Source organism: Serinus canaria, chromosome 25 (genome assembly GCF_022539315.1).
Source record: "Serinus canaria isolate serCan28SL12 chromosome 25, serCan2020, whole genome shotgun sequence".
Taxonomy (NCBI): Eukaryota; Metazoa; Chordata; class Aves; order Passeriformes; family Fringillidae; genus Serinus; species Serinus canaria.
In genome coordinates this window covers 15,436,456-15,455,996 of record NC_066338.1, presented here as the reverse complement: position 1 = coordinate 15,455,996, position 19,541 = coordinate 15,436,456, and the positions used below count along the sequence as shown (strand labels likewise).

Genomic DNA, 19,541 nt, shown 5'->3' with positions numbered 1-19,541 from the left:
TGTGCTGGGCTCCAGGGCTGGGGGCAGCTCTGCAGGTGGGGTCTTACCTGAGCAGGGCCGAGGGGCAGCCCCCCCACCTTCCCCTGCTTTCTGTGCTGGGGACTCTGCCCAGGCTCGGGGGGTTCCTGGGGCATGTCCAGAACCTCAAACTTCTCCTCAGGGCTGCTCTCCATCTATAAAAGCGGAGGGAAAAGATGGGTGAATTCCCGGTGCTCCCGCTGGAAGGCAGCCCGGGCTGGCTCTGGTGCCCCACTAGGTGACACTGTGTGTCCGTGGTTTGCTGCTCGACTCAAATGAGCAGTTTCTGCTCTCAGATTGACGAGGGATTAGAACAGGACTGGCAGAAGGAATAAGGACATGCAGGGATTTTTCACTTCCATTTCTGGCTCCAGGTGGCTCTCAAGGGCAGCTGAGGACAACTGAGGATTTTTCCCCCCTTCCTATCTGCTGCTTTTAATTTATTGTCACTTGAGCCTGTGAGGGGTTTGGTTGGGAGAGAGTGGGATAAGAGCCAGAGGGAATGCAGTGAACATTCTGCAGCAGAATGAGGAAATGTGTATGACATGGATATTGGGAAGAAGGGAAAAGCCTCCTTCCTAGTTGGAAGGTGTTAGCAGTTCCACAACCTACTGCTCATTTTTCTTTCTTTTAAATGGAGAAGTAAAGCTTGCTTTGTACAGAGGAAAAACTAAAAAACCTGATGTGCAAACCCAAGCTGCCTTCTGCCACCTTGCTCTGCTCCTAACAAAATCCATTTAGTATCAGATTTCCTCAAATTGCTAAGCAACCAGAGATCTCTCTGACTGGAAATTGTGCTATTTGAAAAGGGAGGGAAGATCATTTGTCGTGGACTTGGATTTATGGAATATGCCAACCACTTGTTTCTAAGGAAACGCAATTGAATTTTACATGTCTTCCCAGTTATGTGATACTGAAGCAATACTGGCTGCACTTACCAGAGCCTTTAATCAGAAAATCATTAATTCTAGTTATATCTGAGGCATCTCTAAGTCTCTGATATATAGGGGCCCACATCCAACTGAATATCTTCAAGGAGAAATTAGCACATGGGGTACTTCTAAATAAAGTCATTGATTAAAAAAAAAAGGTGACTAGATCATAAATTACTATATCCTTGAATCTATTAGTTATCATAGCATTTGAGTGCTCAATGGGCCATTTAATCTATTCTCCACTGGACAGGGGCCAAAAGAGACATTACACTAACCACGGATCGTTTGCTGCCCTGTCTTGCTACCTTGAAGACTTTTACCAGTTAAAAGTCGTCTCTGCTTGTGGAATCCGCGAGGGCTCAGCAGTGTGTGAAGCATCGACATCACGGCCGTGACATGGCGGGATTGTTGGGGTGTCCTGTGCAGGGCCAGGAGTCGGATTTTGATGATCCTCTTCCAACTCAGTATATTCTGTAACCCTGTGGTTCTGTCACTTTTTGGCTTTGGCTCTGTGATTCAGTGGTTCTGTGACTTTTTTTTCTATCACTCCGGCTCCGTTCCCTCCCGGGGCGCGCTGAGGGGGTGGCGAGGCCGTGTGCGCGCTCCTCCCTCACAAGCCCGCGCGCGCCGCCCGGGCGGGAACGGGCGGGGGGGGGCGCTGCACTGCGCATGCTCCAAAGTAACGGGCCGCGCGAGGGGGCCGGCGGAACCCCCGTGAGCAACGGCCTCGTGAGCGGCGGCCGCAGCGAGGGCCGGGCTCAGGTGTGGCGGTGAGCGTCGGGACCTCGTTTTAGCCTCGTTTGGTGGCTGTGGCGACCGCCAGAACTGCGGCCGCCGGGAGGGGCGGTGCGAGGCAATAAAGGGCGCGGTCTCGCCCCAGCTGTGGCGGACGATGCAATTAAGGGCTGCGGTGTATTCCAAGCCCACCCCTTACGGACCGTGGCCGGCGGTGAGAGGGCGCGGCCTCCTCCAGCCCCGCCCGACCGTGTCGGTGGCGCCCATCCGTGTAGCGGCGGCAGCAGGGCCGGGCCAGGCCTGGCTGCTGAGGCGATGAGGGGCGCGGTCTCCCCAAGCACCGCCCCCTCGGGGCCGGGGCTGCCACCCGATTCGCCGCCGCCGTGATGGGCGGGCGGGGGGCGGGGCGGAACTGGCGCTCGGCCGCGCCCCCGTCTCTGTGGCGGCCGCCCGAGCGCGGCGGCGGCAGGCGGAAGATGGCGGCGGCCGCGGCGGCGGCGCTGCGGGCCTGGTTCTGGAACGAACGGTTCTGGCTCCCGCACAACGTGACGTGGGCGGACCTGGCCGGCGAGCCGGGCCCGCCGGGCAGTGGGCTGCAGTACCCGCGGGCCGCTCACGTCCTTTCCGCCTTCCCGCTGGCGCTCGGCATCTTCGCCGTGCGGCTGCTCTTCGAAAGGTGAGCGCGGGGCCGCCCCCGGAGCGGCGAGACCGGGAGGCGCCGGGGTCTGTGAGCACCGGGCTGGGCCGGGGGGCGGCTCGACGGGGGCTCCCTCGCACCCTCCGGGGCCTCCGCGAGGCCCTTCGTGCGTGGAAAGGGGACATTGTGTAATCCCGGGAATCTGTCGCGGGAGTCGTGTATGTCGCGACGTGCACAAGCCCGTGGGGCTCTACTGCCCTCGATCTGGGTAACAGGAGGCCCCTCCAGTCCGGCGGTGCTGAGGTAGTGCCAAGAAAAATCCCATGTTTTATATAGGAATTCACTTTTACTCCTGCTCCTGCCCGGGCGAACCTCGCTGGGTGACGGACGGAGCTGGCGGCTGCTACTGCTGCTCCGCACTTGGCTTCCGTGTGTGCTTTATTGTACTTTCCCCGAGTTCCTGGATGAGGAAACAGGGCTCGTTCACATGGCCTGATGTATTATTAAATGCTCTGTGGCTCTCCCTCGTCTCAGGCACATAGATGTGAGTGTGGATCTTCATCTCTGCCCATCAACAGGTGTAAAACGGGATTCCTCATTTACCTGGGCATCCATAAACATGTGAACTCAGCCCCGGGGCACAGGTTGATCCGTGTGTGTTGTGGATCTGCCACAGCCACGCAGTGTGTGGGTGGCAGAGATATTAATTAGTAAAGCGGCTTACTTAGGAAACCCTTAGGTGAAACGGACCAAGACACCCTGTATTGCTGTGCACGTAGTTCATTAAACATTGATTTAATCTTAAATTTCTGCCTTGAAAGGGCAGAAGTTGGCCAGGTTGGATGGACTTAAGGGCAACCTGGATAAGTGGAAAGTGTCTCAGCCCATGGCAGGGGCTGGGTGAGCTTTAAGGTCCTTTCCAATCCAAACCATTCCATGATTCCATAGGTATTTCTAAGCTGCAGGAAAAAGGCTGCAGGAAAAAAGTGAGTGGGAATTGAGTTGGATTTTTTCCTGTGCGTTTTCTTTAGGAAATGTGAATTTTCCTGAGCTTTCAGAAATTAAGAATTGGTGGTTGGGATGAAATAGAAAGATGGTAATTATGGAGGAAAATGAAGCAGAGAGGTGAGAAATTGAGAGGCTCTATTTTCTCCATGTTGTCTTTCTGTCATTAGGAAAAGGCTTCAGAGAACCCAGGAACACACGTGGCACTGCCCAAATCCCATCTCAGCTTGGTGTGTGCTGGTCCTGGCCAAACCTTGGTACTTGCCAGGACATAAGGAAAGGAGGTTATGAGACACAATAAAAATGGTATTGTGGGGAGGTTTCTAATCCAGGTGTCAGTCTGTGGGTGAGGCGCAGAATGTTCTCTTTCCCTGGAGTTGTTGGGGAAGATGCACTACACCTGATGGCACACTGCTCCAGGCAGCTTTTTCTTTGTCCTGATAATGTCTCCATAGTTTATGAAATTTCTTTTGTGGTGTTAATTTAGGGTGAAGTCAAATGATGATTTAACTCCTGAGCCTGCAGAGCAAAGCTCAGAGGCCGAGGTCTGGTTCCTGATCTCAGCTGTGTCTCGGTGGTGTCCCAAAGTGAAAGCAGATTGTGACAGCCCATCTCAGGCAGTTTCTAGTGTGTTTATTTTAAAAGTACATATCTTTGAATAAACTTCTGTTTCTTCCAGCCACTTTGAACATATCATAAAAGTTCAGCTTTGTCTCAATAAACTCCTGTGGTGCATTTATCCCAATTCAGGCTTTGATTGTGTCAAATGTCTCTCTTGACACACATTTCACAGTTGGACTTGGTGACTCAGAATGTGAATTACAGACTCGTGCAGCTCTTTTATTGAGCTGCTTCTTTTCTCTCTGCTTTTGCAGCTCCTCACTGTGAGGAAGTGCTTTGTGCTACAACACTGACACGGTTCTGTTAGTTAGAATTTCACTAAAAACTACCTTTTGCACCATGGCATTGACAAAATAATCGTTCCTTTGTCTGTCTGTGGGCAATTTAGGACTGTAGGGGTGAGGCAGGACTCATAGAAGAAGGTAAAGACAGTGGAAAGTGAGAGGGTGAGGACTGGTTAAATCTTAACACAGCGAAATGGAGAGATTATGGAAATATAAACTCAAAAAGTGCATATTCAATACATCTCACTTTGGAGATTGTTCTTCCTTTAAAGAGCTGTAATAAGGAGTCATCAGCCAAACTGGAATGTTCATAAAGAAAGATTCTGCCTTTTTGTGAAGCACAACATGCCTGAGAACTATTCATTCTAACATGAGTCTGTGGACTTGAAAATTGGTTTTAAAATCAGTGTGTGTTAACAACTAGTGTGAAAGGGTAGGCTGGGGTGTGAGCTGATCCCTGTTGATAAAGGTTTAATACAAGTTTTTATGTGAAGAGAATTTCTTGCTGGAAGGTGTGGCAGTAAGTTGACCTTGGGTCTAGTTTGTTGCCGTTGTGATTTCTATAAAATCATAAAATCATTTAGATTTAAAGGGACCCTTCAAGGCCAACTCATCCAATCCTCTCTTCAAAGCAAGTCCAGTGTTCAGGCAACTCAGGTCACCCGTGGTCTTCTGCTGTTCAGATTGAATATCCCCAAGAATGGAAATTCTACTGTCTGAGCAGTATTTTTGTCTATTTTGGGGGTTGTGCAGAACTTTGTCACTGTGGGATTCAGCGTAAAACACATCTGAAAACCTGCTCTGAGACCAAAAATTTAAAGTGCCACGGCAGTTTGAAGTGTGAGTTCACCTTGCTGAGTTTACCTAAATAGCAGGTCAGCTTGGGATTTTCCTGTCTGAGCAGGGGATTCACCACTCACTTCATATTCCACCTGCAAGTTCACGTGTGAACTTCTGTGCTGCACTTGTGGTTTATCCTGTAGGAAAACAGAGTACAAAGATGTATAATACTTGATATTTTTACATTTTTGTGGGGGTCTTGCCAAACGTTTCATAACATCAGGACAGGATTTCTGGCTGGGGTCTGGATTATGGCGGAAGCAGTGAGCCTTTGGAGCCAAGCTCAAAGGAAATCACTCCTTCCTTTTTCATTTTTTAATTTTTTTTTTTTTTTTTTTTTTTTTAAGCTGTGGGCATTGCAATGTAGTTTAGCATGTCCAGAGACAGGAGCAGGGCTGGGAAGGGTCTGGAGCATGAGGAGAGGCTGAGGGACCTGAGAAAGGGGCTCAACCTGGAGGAAAGGAGGCTCGGGGGGGGGATCTTGTGGCTCTGCACAGCTCCTGACAGGAGGGTTAGCTTGGGCACCAGGAGGAATTTCTTCATGGAAAAGATGGTCAGGCCTTGGAGGGGGCTGCCCAGAGAGGTTTGGAGTCCCCATCCCTGGAGGTGTCCAAGCACATGGCACCTGGTGCTTTGGGATGGTGACAAAAAGGGGATCAGGCACAGCTTGGGCTCGATGATCCTGGAGGGATTTTTAACTTCAGGTGTCCTGGATGGACATATAGGAAGAACTGGGGCAGACAGGGAAGCCTGGCCCACAGTGTCTGTAATTTGTTTAGTGTTTTCTGAGAGCTGGGTGTTCCTTTGGGACCAGTCACAAGCTGATCTGTAATTCCTCAAGGGAAAACTCCACGACCTGGGACTGTTCTTAAACACAGCCACAGATATTTGTTCCTGAAGCACTAAGTGAGTATTCCTAAGAATAATTACTGTTGGAGCACTTAGAGCCATGATTCTCCTGAATTTTAATCTTTCCTTTTAAAAACAAGGAGAAATTGTAATTGTGGTCGGAAAAATCAGCATTTTCTGCTTGGTGGCACTGGGAGTCTCCTCAATATGTGTAATTTCAGTTTAGCTCTCTCTGAAACAATCTCTCTGTGAAAGCAAAATGGTTGTAATGGTTCAAATGTTGTGTCCTTTTCAAAATCAGTTTGAGAAGCAGGTTCTTCCTCAAAATAACTGATTAAAAGATACTGAATTTTTCTCCTTTAAACCCCTCCCCCCCATCAACAGGAGAGGAACAATTCACATGTCAGGTAATGCAGACATTTCCCCTTGGAACCTCGAGCCCATTCTGACACAAACATGCAGCAAAACCTGGTCATTTGGAACATGTTTATGTTTGTTGCAGTTTCAAACCCAGGCTTGTTTCCAGAGTCTGTGCTATAAAATCCAGGAAGAGTTAAATCAGTTTGGAATACACAGAACACGTGGGACTGATGAGATCCCGAGATCAGGGATCTTTCAGACTGGGGGACTTACATCTTCCTGTCTGTCCTGAAGGAAACGAGCCACTTTATTTTTCCCCCAAGAAGAAGTTACTTTTAGGAGCTGTGTCACTGGAACTTCCCTTTTTTCTGAGCTATGTGACACCAAGGCCTGTTTTGGAAACAAGATGCTTTGTTTTAGGGCTTCTTCTCCAGCATTTCTGTTCTCAGCAGACTGCTATCAGTCTATTGTTTTATTGCTGAGGAATGAGAATCTCCCTGGGGGGCACATTCAGATCCTTACAAGCCAAGGGCATTAAGATTTAATTTTTCATTCTGGTGTGCACAGTTTGTGGTATCTGTAGTTACCATATGGACTAATAAAAGAAATTTCTTCACCTGGGAAGCAGTGGAATGGAGATTTCACAAGCTTTTTCACCAGATTTTGCAGCTGGTGACAAATCCAGGTCCTTGTGATTCAGGCAGAGGAAGGAAGTAAATATCTTGTTTTAATCCAGCTCTTTCTGGGCAATTCTTGCAGGTTTATTGCCAAGCCATGTGCCATAAACCTTGGCATTCAGGACAGTGGACCTCACAGAGCCCAGCCCAATGCAATTTTAGAGAAAGTGTTTACATCCATCACTAAGGTGAGTCACGGTTCAAATTCCTCCTCCATTCCAAAGGGAATGGAGGCCTGGAAGTGTCTCGGGGGGCTTTTTGCTTCCACTTTTCTGGATTGAGATGCACATTTCACACTCTGCATCCACAAGTGGGTTCGTTCTGGTTTTACTTTGCCTCTGGCACGTCCTTCTGGTAGCAAAGTAAATTCCCTGTATGATGAGCCATGGTTCTGTGCACAGAAGAATCTTTGGGATACAAATGTTCCCCTGATTGATAGGCCTGAGCTGCTTCCTTTAGTTCCCTGCCTTTGGTCCAAGTTGTACAGTGGGGATTCTTGGTTTAACAAGAGATTTCCCAGCATCTCCCACTTTTATTGGGAAAGTGTTCCTCTTTTTCTTGAGCTCAGTTCCTTTTCTGATTTTATTGGTTTTATTGTGAAAGTCTTCCTCTCACTTTTGCCATTTACTGCAAACCTGGACAGCAGTTGTCAGTGAAAGGGGATTATTCAGGGAGGTGTTCAGTCAGTGAAGGATGTCCTGATGAAGGGCAGGACATTTGATGGTGGCAGGAGGTGTTTCTTTGGGTTGTTTCCTTCTTTCCCTTAAGCTTACCGGCCGACAGTACTACAGATTTACAGAATCCCACTGTACTTTATCCAGAATTGAATAAGTGCAATAGATTTTCATTAAAGATAACAAAATGGAAGGTTTTCTGTTGAGATTTGGTGATGCTGAACCTCATCTACTGGAGCAGATAAAGGGAAATTCTATAAAAACCTCAAAAAACTTGCCTTGTGGGAACATTAAAGTTTTGAGGCATTTGGAATGATGTGTGACCTGAGAAATCCCCAAAATCTGATGCCCTTTGTTGGGAGAACTTTATGCAGGGGATGTCCTTGAAATTAATGTCTAGAAAACCTGGGAGGTCACAGGCTGTGCAGAATTTGTCTGGCTGGTGAAACCTTTAACTGTCCCAGTGTGCTGTGGGGCTGGGGGTGGCCCTGGGGAAGGATTTCACTGCTGCTCTGAGCTGGGAGCTCTGGATTCCCCTGGGAGACAGGTGCTTTCCCCACCACTGAATCCCAGGAAGGTGCTGAGAGATGTGGTGTGATGGATTGACAGGACAGTCACGGTCTCAATGCTGAAAATGAAATTACTCTGATTTTGGTTTTCAGCTGGGCAAACTGATTATTTTTTTATTAAATCAGCATTCTGCATAGCTTTTGTGGTTGATATGTAACTCGAATAGTAAAGTGTGTTTATCATCTTTCAGTGGTAGAGCTCCCTGGCAGAGCTGGTCTGAATTATCTCACTCCTGGGTTATTATAGAGGGAGCTGCCAGGTTTGGTTCACTTTGATAAATCCTTTTGTGTTCATTCAGACAGGTGGAGAACAGGGATATTTTATATCTATATTTGTCATGGAAGTACTTCAGTTTTCAAATAAATTTTCATTTATAAACGCTGATAACAGAAATAACACAATTTCTACAGTGCCCCTTATGGAATATACAAATATCTACTGTGTTAAACCAACTCTTACTTTAAAGTTTCCCTGTCCTTGCTGTGAGTAGCAAACCTTAAAGATCTTTAGCTTTGCTCCCAATTCTGGGCTGTTTGAATTGATGTGCAGCTTTAACAGGTAGGACAGAACACTTTAACAGCTCCTCCCCCAAATTATCAGACAGAACAGTCACATTCTTTGTCTTAATGTGCTGTCAACTGATGAAATAGGTGAGGAAATGCTCAACCAAAACCATTCTGAGTAATTAAGTAATTAGTGGCTTATGAAGGTTAAACCTGAATGACCATCTGTGGCAATGAGTTCTTGCTTCCAGACTCCCTGGTCCCTTCCTGGTGTGTTTTTTGTCATCTGTGCATTATTCTGTCATAGTGCAGGACTGAGAGTAGCTTGAGGAGTGGGAGAAATGACATTTGTTTCATTTTCCTTCAGTCTCCAGATGGAAAAAGGTTAGAAGGCTTGTCCAAGCAGCTGGACTGGGATGTCCGAAAGATCCAGCGCTGGTTTCGGCAGCGGAGGAACCAGGACAAACCCACCACCCTCACTAAATTTTGTGAGAGCATGTATGTTTGTGCAGAGGGGCTTCATCTTAGAGCTCTAGCTGGGCCTGGGGGCAGCTGCTCTGCCAGACCAGGGCCAAAATTCTTATACAAGCAAACAGGGCAGTTAAAGGAGGTTTTGAAATTCCAAAATATTTTGTGGGCATGCCTGAGACACCAGAATGGGGTACAGGGGTCAGGGCTGCTTTAGACACTGGGCCAGGTCCTTGGTGGCACTTGAGAGTGTCAGTGTGTCCAAGTCTGTGTGTCCCTGGCCCACCCTGGCTGTGAATCCCCTGGGACACTCCTGCACAGCCCTGTTCTTGCCCAGGGCTCATTCCCATTGCCACCTCCTGGCTTTCCCAGTCCCAGACACTCCTTGACTTCCTTTTCTTCTCTCTTCAGCCCATTCTTTGTTCTGTTCCCTCCAAGCTCTTGCAGTTTTCTCTGTAGTGCAGTAGAACCTCAGCATTTTTTTCCTGACTTGTTTCTCCTCTGCTGGTTTCTTTCCTTTCCAGTAACTTTCAATTCTTCCCCCAGTGTGGTTTTGTCTACCTAAAGCCACAAGGTAAGAGGGAAAAATACGTTCATCAGGACATCTCTGGGTGACAACAGCTTTGCTTGTTGTTATCTTGTTATCTCTTAAATATGGAATGATGCATGTTCATCCTGAGAACTGGCTGTTGGTGCAAACCCATGTGTGGTGGGAAAACTCTTCCGTAGGTTTATGTTACCTGAAATGTTTAGGAATGAAGGTGGGTGAAGGCTTTTCAGGTATCAGATTTGGAGGTTTTCCCAGTTATTTCAATTAATTTTACAAATGCTAATCAAAACTTGATTCTATGTCCTAAGTTTATTTTTTACTTCTTTTTCCAGGTGGAGATTTACATTTTATTTCAGTATATTTTTTTATGGAATCAGGTTTCTCTGGACGGTGAGTTGCTCTGTCACCCATGCTGTTGTTCTTTGTGGCTGCAGTTGAATGATCTCTGATTTGGGCTCCTGGGGGTTCTGTTAAAGACCTTCTTTACACTGTAGGGAAGCTTCTATGCAGAAAATTATTTGCCATGTTGGAAAAAACAAGGTGGGTTTTGGGTTTTCTTTGCTGTGGAGAGCTGCTCCTTTTTTTCTCTTTCCCTCTTGAAGGGATACAGGTTCATCTCCTTGGGTCTTTATTATTATTAGAGCTGTATGATTATTCTAGAAATTTCCATTGCAGCAGAACTCACATTGACAGCACAAATTAGACTTTAAATCACTCAGGTTTTTTACAGTAAATGTAGTTTGAATGGCAGAATAAAGGTAAATTTTCACTGAGGCGGTGTCAGGTGACTTTAGGTGCTGGAGAATACAAACTGGGGTTTTATATAACTTCTTATTTATATATAATAAAAACCTGCCTATTCCCTTTAGGCACCCTGGTTTTGGGACACACGACAGTGCTGGTACAACTACCCTTTCCAGGTATGAGAGAAACACCTCCTAAATTCCAGCTTTTTGGACAATTCCAGTTTTTGTATTTTGTTATTGATACTGGATTAGAACTCAGCCATTTATTCTTTGTGCCTTTACATCCTGGCTAAGTTTGCAGCAGCAGGGTTTCCTCAGATACATCTGACTCAGTCACTTTATGTTTATTGTCACTTTATGTTTATTGACATTATTAAAAGTGGGAGAAAAAGGCATAAAATCATAGTGGTAATTTATTTATTTACTGTATAGAGGCCGACAGACTGTTCCAGAACCTGGTTTTCCTACTCCAAGAGCCTTCAGCAGGGGTTGTAAATATTGACAAGGGAATTTACTCCTTTGGAAGAAAGCTCAAACACACAATTATATTTGTGTGAGTAAGCCTGGAGTAAGATGCCTGTTGCTTAAGCTTGTTTTTATTAAACCAGAATGATTTAACTTATGCCGCAGCATAAGTTAAAGTGGGATGGAAAAGGAGGAAGGAAAAAATGGATTTTAATGTAAATTTTGAATTATTTTGTCTTGTAACTGTGCTTTGTCTGTCTGTTTTCCAGCCTCTAACATCCAGGCTTTATTATTACTATATCTTGGAGCTGGCCTTCTACTGGTCCCTCATGTTTTCTCAGTTTACAGACATTAAACGGAAGGTGAGATAACCCAGAATTGAATTAACCACTCAATAGCTATAATAAAACCAATAATAATAGGTAGGACTAACAAAAAATGGGAGTGTGCCTGGCCAGGAAAGCCAAAATATAGTGATAATTATGTTTTCTTCCTCATTTACACCTTTGTGAGCCCTGAGAAGAAGGGAGGAGCAAGGCTGACCTGGTGTATCCTTGAGTTTCTTTCACCTTCCAGGGGACAGAGCAGCTTCACTCAATACCTCCCAATCAGAAGTTAACAAATTATTGCCTAAAAATAGACTTAACTGAAAGGCTTGCAAGGATATGAGCTGCTCAAAGCAGTACCTTGCTGAAGCTGAGGAAAAGGCAAACACTAAGGAACTAATAAATGGGGTTTTGAAAGGAATTTCTCATCTGTGTGAGGAGCAGATGCTGAGTGCTTGCAGTTGCTCAGATCTAATTCTGTCACGCTGCATTCCAGGATTTGGTTATTGTTGCTGTTGGAGAACAGTCCCCAGTAAATCCTGGCTTGTTGCTTCCTTTACATGAGCTGCAAAGCAGCAAATTATCACAATTTTTGCACTGGCTGTTAAAAAACAAGTTTACCCAGGCTTTTTCTGTGCTGAAATATGAGCAGGTGGGGCAGCTGCAGACAGAGAGTGATGAACAACCTCTGGGCCTGTGTTTGTAATATTTCATTTTGACTTTAACAAGTGGATGGCATTCCCCACGGCAGCTGGGTGAGGTGCAGGGAGCCAGGGGCTGAAGTGCAAACCAGACCTGAATGTTGTAAACATTTTTTGTTCTTCCTGCTGAGTTTACCTGGTGTTCTGTTCCTGCTCTGCCCTGGCAGGGTTTGGTCACTGACAGCAGTAGCAGCACTTAAATGTGTCCCAGGAGCTGAGGGAACTTCATTGTGTCTGAAAAAACAGAAGGAGATAAAAATAAGGGTCATCTTGTCCTCTGAATCATATCTGTGGGGTCTGCAGGTACAGCTGTGTGTGTGCCAGAGAGACTGTGCTGATCTCTGAGCAGGCAGAGCTCTGACTTCCGCAGCACCAAAGCTGAGAGATCTTTCTGGAAGCTTTTGTGGAGATGGTGGGAGTGTGATGAGCTGTGATTGCTGTGGAGTCACAGCCTGAACTGAAGGAATCCTGTGACCCCAGTGACTCAGTTGGGTGGCTCTGTTCCAAACTTTTGCATTTGTGTGACAGCCAAAGAGTCTTCATTGGTGCTTTTCCTGTTTCCAGGACTTCCTGATCATGTTCGTCCATCACTTGGCCACAATTGGGCTCATCACATTCTCGTACATGAATAACATGGTGCGGGTTGGAACTCTGGTGCTGTGCCTCCACGATGCTTCAGATTTCCTCTTGGAGGTGAGTTTCCTCTCAGATCTTTAGCATCCCTAAAGCTGGTGTTATCTCAGGGGAGCCAGCTGACGTTCCCCTTCTTGATGAACTGCTTTAAATGTGCCATGGAATTCGTGCTGCTGATCCTGCCTTGTCAGCTTTTCCTCCAAACTGCTTGGGTGCTGAGAGTCACAAAACCATGGAATGGTTTGGGTTGGAAGGAACCTTAAAGATCATCCAGTTCCACTATCCCAGGTTGCTCCAAGTGCCATCTGACCTGGCCTTGGACACTTGCGTGGATGGGGCAGCCACAGCTTCTCTGGGTAACCTGGTGTGCCCGGGCCTCACCACCCTCAAACAGGGTGATTGTATGCTCTGGCAGTTTGAAGCCATTCCCCCTTGTCCTGTCACTCCAGCCGTTCTAAATAGTTCCTCCCATTATTCTTGTAGGACCACATAAATAACAGTATAAAAATAGTGTTAACAATGTAATAATCCCTCTTTGTTCCAAACTGTACAAATGTGATTGACAGTTTTTTGCAGCTTTACAGATGGGTAATTACAGGAGTGCACAAAGGGAATAATATTTGCATGTTTATTGTCTCTCGTAGGCTGCAAAACTGGCCAATTATGCCAAGTACCAACGTCTGTGTGATGCTTTCTTCATGCTCTTTGGGGTTGTGTTCATTGTGACCCGCCTGGGCATTTACCCTTTCTGGTAAGCACCTGGAGCTGGGAGCTCTTGGTTGTTCTCCCAATCCTTCCAGCAGAGCCTTTGTTTTAGGCTTTTCCCAGGCACTCCAGCTGTCCCTCGAGGCAGCCTGAAGCAGCACATGGCCCAAGTGCTGTTGGGGCAGGAGGTTTGAGTAGGCACATGAAGAAATCTCTCCCCAGTCAGCTGAGGGACTGGGGGAGGATCCCAGAGTCCCATCACAGCTGCCCCTCCACTGCTGCAGTGATGGCAGAGTCAGCCAGAATCTGCTCTGAGAGGCCTGAAGGATTCTCTACTTCTCTGAAGAAGTTCTAGAAATAATTACAAGTGAGGCACAGTCTCTTGAGGTCATTTTTGTTTGTTGGCTTAGTCATCACTGCAGTTTCTTATGACACTTCTGTCCTGTCCTTGTGTCGTGACTATTCAGAGCCTGAAATAGGTCTGAGGTTTCTTGGGAGGTAAAACCCTGGATAAATGGCTTAGAGAGAATCATCCCTTAATGAGATTCTCTCTCACCTCAGTAGTTCAGACCTGGAGCAGTGCTTTGGTTAATGAGCTGTTGTCCATTTATTGTGTGTGGTGGCAATTTGGTTACACCATTTTTCTGCCTGCATTTATTTCCTAGGCCATGGACATCTGGCATTCCCATTCTTTTTGGGTGCCTGCTAGGCAGCGACAATCCTTTCATTTAGCATCAGGGCTGCACTTAAAGCTCTTGCTTATTTTCCAGTAAATGCACCAAAGGACTCTGGATGAAGAAGAGCTTTAATTCCTATTTCTTCGTAGGCTCCTTCCAGGGACAAAATAGAGAGTTGTTTTAGCAGCTGCTGTCTGTCGTGAGGGGATGCTCTTACCTCACACCAGTGCTCAGCATCCTGTAAATCTTTAATGTGTTTTCCACTGGCTGTAATGTCACTCCTCAGCTTTGTAGAGAAATCTGGCAAGCTGCAGCAGCACTGCAGACGCTGCACCTGTATTTCCTTCCCTAATTAGTAAAGTAAAACATCTGCAGATCTCTGGAATTGCATTTAATTCTTTCATAAACCTGCTATGAGTTAAATACTTCTGGAGCTGCCTTTTGGGGAATTTTGGTTCTTGTTTGAAAAGCTTGTTTTGCTTTTCTTGTGTTAAAAGCTGTGTGAAAATAATGTGGTTGTTAAAGGTCTCTCCATACCTCTCTGCATCATAAAATCTAAAGTGTTTATTAAAATGCTGAAAGACTGGCAATAACTCCCAGCAACAAGAACAGCAAAACAGTAATGAAAGAAACACAAGGCTTGGGCCATAAAGCAGTTTTGAGTCTTCCAGCCTGGCTGGAGGAATCTATAAAACCCTGAGGGAAGAGAAGAGCACCCAGGGAGGGAGGGAGAGAGGCCTTCTGGGGACAAAATTCCTTCCTGATCCCAGAATCCTTGAGGCTGGAAAAGCCCTCCAAGACCACTGAATCCAGCCTGTGACTGATCCCCACCGGAGCAGTGGTTCCTTGGGCACCTCCAGGGATGGGGACTCCAAACCTCCCTGTGCAGCACCTTCCAGTGCCTCACCACCCCCTCCATGAAGAAATTCCTCCTGATGTCCAACCTGAACCTTTCCTGGCACATCCCTCTTGTCCTGTTGTTGCTGGGAGCAGAGCCTGACACGCTCCCAGCTGCCCTCTCCTGTCAGGGAGTTGTGCAGAGCCAGAAGGGCCCCCTGAGCCTCCTCTCCCCAGCTGTTCCAGCTCTGGACACTCTCCAGCCCCTCAGTGTCTCCTTGCTGTGAGGGCCCAGAACTGGGCACAGCCTCACAGTGCCCAGCACAGAGGGACAATTCCTGCCCTGCTCCTGTGCCCACCCTGGTTTTGATCTTTAAATGTGGGTGAAAGCTGCCCAAGCAGGAAGGCATTAACAGTTGTTTTGGTGACCAGAGCAGCCTGACATCACTTCCTGTGAAGTTGTTATAAATAAATGCTTGTGCTTTGGAGAAGAAAATTGGCAGCAGATCCATGTGTGTAACCAAATTGCAGCACATTCTCATGTTCTGTTTTGTTGCTCAGTTCAAATGCTCCTAATGAGCTTTACTCAGTCTCCTGACTCTGGCAGGAGCAGAGCAGCAGATGCTCAGTGAGACACAAACTGTTGTGCATCTGGCCTGGCACCTCCAGTCAGAGCTGAGCGCAGCTGATCTGAAATGTGTTTCTGGATCTCTTTCAGGATTTTGAACACAACCCTGTTTGAGAGCTGGGAGCTGATCGGTCCCTACCCTTCCTGGTGGCTGTTCAACGGGCTCCTGGTGACCTTGCAGGTCTTGCATGTCATCTGGTCTTACCTCATCATCCGTACGGCCTACAAGGCCCTGGTGAGGGGCAAGGTAAGGCTGAGGGAGGCTTCTGGCTCCTCCTTCCTACAAGCCCCATTAAGGAATCATGAGAAATTGGGCTTTTCAATGAGACTGGTGTTAGTTCTTAAGGGACTTGCATCAAGAGTTCACAAAAATGGTGGTTTTTACCTTGATTACTCTGCACTTGTGAGTTCCCAGGTGTGTTCAAAGGCAGGGAGTCTCTCCTGGACATGCAGGGGAATAACTCCATTTTCCAGTACATTCAGTGTCCTAAAATGGCAATTATGACGCTCTTGTGGTAGCAGGCTCTCTTTTGGACAACAGGATGAACAGACAGGATGTTTCCCAACGTCAGCTGGTCCTTGGGATGTGCTGGGGATTGTGCTGCTTCACTGGCTTCTGTCTGCCAGTGCAGGCTCTGGGCTCCAGCACTCGGGGAAGGGGTTCCCAGGGATGCAGTGGGGTTTGCTGCCTGTCAGAAATCACAGAATGGCCTGGGTTGGATGGGACCTCAAAGATCATCCAGGCTGGACAGGGCTTGGAGCAACCTGGGATAGTGGAAGGAGTCCCTGCCCATGGCAGGGGGTGGAACAAGGTGAGCTTTAAGGTCCTTCCCACCCAATCCATTCCATGATTCTATGAAACCAGCAAAAAAGCTGATTTAGTAGCACAAATGCTTTTTCCTATCAGATACCGATATTCTGATCTGGGTTTCTCTGATGGCTCTGCATTATTTTGTGTTTGCCTTCACCTGCCCCTACACATGGAATGTGGCCTTGAAAAATACAAATATTCTGGTTGACTCTGGGGCAGGCAGGTTTCAGGGTACGAGCTCTTCATCTGTTCCCCACAGCTGCTACTACAAATGCCTGATTTTCATTCTCTGCAGCTGTTTCTGTATCCTGAGTTCTACACCTTTTCCCTTTCCTTGGTTCTCTCCTGTCCAGGTGACCTAGCCAGAGAAAGGACTCTAAGCTCTGTCTTCTTCATTCTTTTCTCCTTTTCTCTGTGCCAGATTGGAGCTGGACAGTTTCACCCTGTGCATGTAAGTGTGACCTGTGTTTCTGTTTGTTCACTGAAACACATCTGTGTCGAGGCCCCAAGACAAAAGCAGAGCCCTGGTGCCTTCTCCTTCTCTCCCTGGTCCTGACAGTGCTAAAATACTGTTTTTTCCAAAGGTCAGAGCAGTGTCCTGGGGTCTGTTCTCACCTGCTGTCACCTGCCTGCACAACCTTCACTTTGTGCTTTTACACATCCACACACTCCAATTTCTGTCTCTGCTCCCCTTCAGCACCACACTGAGGGGGAGAGGCCAGGAGAAATTTACTCCTTTTTGTGAAAAGGAGTGAACAGTCACTTCTCCCCCAAGAACAGAAGAAATGTCAAGGGATTTCTGCTTCCTTCCAGTGACCCTTTGAACTTCCAATATAGCAGGAGATTGGGGAAAGATAGCAAAAGTACTGGCAACAGGCAGAAGCCAGGACATCCAAAAAGCTCCTGGAGATCATTAACTTCACCTGGCTTCCAGCCAGATCTTCCCTGGAGTTCAACCACTTCCTGCTGCTGCAGAGCCCTAGCCCTGACTCCACGAGAGCAGAGTGAAATCCTGGAATCCTTGGAAAGCTGCGAGCCAGAGTGCTGGCACATGGAGTTACTGAGGCTGCAGAGGAAGGGGAGTGAGGAGAGTGAGGGGCTGCCTTGGGCAGAGCAGGGGCTGCTCTCCAGGCCCAGCTCACACTGGGAGGTTTGCTCTGGCACCTGCCACCACCCAAACTGTGTGTTTGCAGTTGGGGCCGGGTTTATGGGCTCTTCCCCTCCCCTCCTGCTGGGAAGGTTCAAAATTCCACAAACGGAGCTGGATTTGCAGCAGTCTCAGAACTAAGGCATGCTCTGTAAGCAGACCTGGATCCCTGGGCTGAGGCTGCTCCTGTTCTGAGTTCTCCAGCCCCTGTCCAGACAGGCTCCTGCTCCCAAGTGGGATCTCCCAGATGAAGCACAGGCTGTGGAAATGGAGGTGCTTTGTTGGGCAGTGATGTGATAAATAAAGCTGCTTAATTTTTAAAATACCAAAGCTGCTCCTTGTAGGACAAATTGTTCTCTTTCAAACTCACACATTCTTGGTTTTTGGTCGTCAGACCCACTTGTGATTTTGGCATGAGAAATTTTTGATTCAAAACAAATGGTTTAGGAAAATGGCCTTTAACTGGTCTAGAGAGGAGCCCTTGGAAGACAAGAACAATGTCAGATCTGTAATATCATCTGATCTGGTGAGAACAAGAGTGAAGTGCTTTCACAGATACTCAGAATATTTGGAAAATGGAGCTCGTCTTTCCAAATTGTCTTTTTCAGTGTCTGTGTCTTGTTCCTAATGTCATGACAGACTCCTTCTTGGGAGCTTGAACTGAGCCAGACTCAGATGTAGGAGGTAGATGTGAGTGAAGGTGGTTCATCACAGGGACACAACCTTCTAACTGCTGGTTTCTGTCAATTTTTCAACTCCCCTTCTCCTCTCCCACTCCCCAATTCCACTGGCAATGTTTAGGTATCCAAGGATGACCGCAGTGACGTGGAGAGCAGCTCCGAGGAGGAGGATGTGACTTCCAACAGCACAAAAGGAATTTTCAGCACTTCCAGTAACGGTTCCAACCGCCTGAACGGCCACGTGGCCGCTGGCCAGTGGACAGGAGAGGAGTAAGGCCCTGAGCTGGCCTTCAGCAAACATGAACTTCTCTTTCAATATCTAGTTGTGTTGAGCTCCACATTCCCAAGTGATCTTTAATCAAAAACCCCTTCCCCAGAAACCTCCAGCAGACCCGAAAAGGGCACAACCCTGACCAGTCAGAGGCTTTGCACGGCACAAGGGATGAAGCCAACGACCGGGGCAAAAACAAAGCTGCAGATTTCACTTCAAGCCATTTTGTACTTCAAAAGTACAAGGAAACACCCTGACTCCTGTTGATAGTTGCAGAGGTGTCTTGGTTTGTGACAAACTGGCTTTTACTGGGATCAGCTCGAGGCAGAGCAGGTTTGGACCACAGGGTTCGGTGCCACTCAGCAACGGTTCACTCCCAGCAGGTGCAGTAGCTCTTGATGCACTCCAGAAGCCACTTCAGAGCACAGAGAACACAGGTTCCATGTCCCAGCTGCCCTGGGTGAGGCAGAGACTCTGCTCCCAGCTGAGCTTTGAACTGTGCTGACCCAGAACCACTGCTCTGCCTCGCCCCAGGCTGCTGGGGAGGTCCCAGCTGCTCATCGCTGCTGTCACCAGGGACCAGGCCAGCGTCTGCTGCCTCTTTTGGTGCTGCAAACCCCTCTGAAGTCTTGACCAAAGCCTTCTGCAAGGGGGGGGGGGGGGTGGTTTATTGCCCCTGAGACAACCAGCATAATCCAGGCGTTTTAAATTGTTTTCTTCCTGTTGCAAATTGTGGGTTTGAAGACTTCCTCTAGACCTACTGGATTCAGTTGGCTAAGCTGGGATTGGAGGGAGGATCAGAACTAGTAGGCTGGGTTTAACTCTCCAAAAAATGAGATGTTTTGGTCCTGTACTCTGAGACAAGTGATTGTTGCTGCTCTGATGTTAGAGCTGTGGAGGAACCCGGGGCTGGAAGAGCAGCCACACTGTGGGCTTTGCTTCTCTTTTTTTACTCAATGGTACTTGGGGGCAATGGAACGGTCAATCAGGAGCAGAATTTTGGAAACTTCTCAAGTTGTTACCATTTTATACTGTTGTTTACTCTTATCTCCAATTAAAAGTTGCTTCAGAAACCTGGGGTGCTGTGTTTCATCTTAAGGAAATAAGACAGCATGGGTCCCTCGCCCGTCTCTGAGCACCTGGGCTGCTGCCAGGAACACAGGAGAAACAACTTTTTGGAAGAACAGA

General features: G+C 47.4%; 1 protein-coding gene across 2 annotated transcripts; it reads left to right on the top strand.

Annotated features, from left to right (window-relative positions):
* Positions 1-1,607: 1,607 nt before the first annotated feature.
* On the top strand, positions 1,608-19,427 carry CERS5 (ceramide synthase 5). 2 transcript variants are annotated; one of them, XM_050983728.1, is made up of 10 exons: positions 1,608-1,723; positions 7,044-7,149; positions 9,076-9,206; positions 10,059-10,116; positions 10,596-10,646; positions 11,207-11,299; positions 12,529-12,657; positions 13,242-13,348; positions 15,535-15,691; positions 18,204-19,427. In XM_050983728.1, exons 1-10 carry the CDS (start codon positions 1,623-1,625, stop codon positions 18,354-18,356), a joined length of 1,086 nt encoding a protein of 361 aa, XP_050839685.1. In that variant the 5' UTR covers positions 1,608-1,622; the 3' UTR covers positions 18,357-19,427. The 2 variants fall into 2 exon arrangements, with proteins under 2 accessions (XP_050839685.1, XP_018779673.2); XM_018924128.3 differs by lacking the exon at positions 1,608-1,723 and adding an exon at positions 2,060-2,364.
* Positions 19,428-19,541: the final 114 nt, after the last annotated feature.

What these genes read in the sequence shown, in the direction of transcription:
- CERS5 (XM_018924128.3), top strand. Translation starts at nt 2,075, where the DNA reads ATGGGCGGGCGGGGGGCGGGGCGGAACTGGCGCTCGGCCGCGCCCCCG. An exon ending in TTACAGACATTAAACGGAAG is followed by an intron (nt 11,300 to 12,528) that starts GTGAGATAACCC and finishes TCCTGTTTCCAG; the next exon opens with GACTTCCTGATCATGTTCGT. An exon ending in CTTCAGATTTCCTCTTGGAG is followed by an intron (nt 12,658 to 13,241) that starts GTGAGTTTCCTC and finishes TGTCTCTCGTAG; the next exon opens with GCTGCAAAACTGGCCAATTA.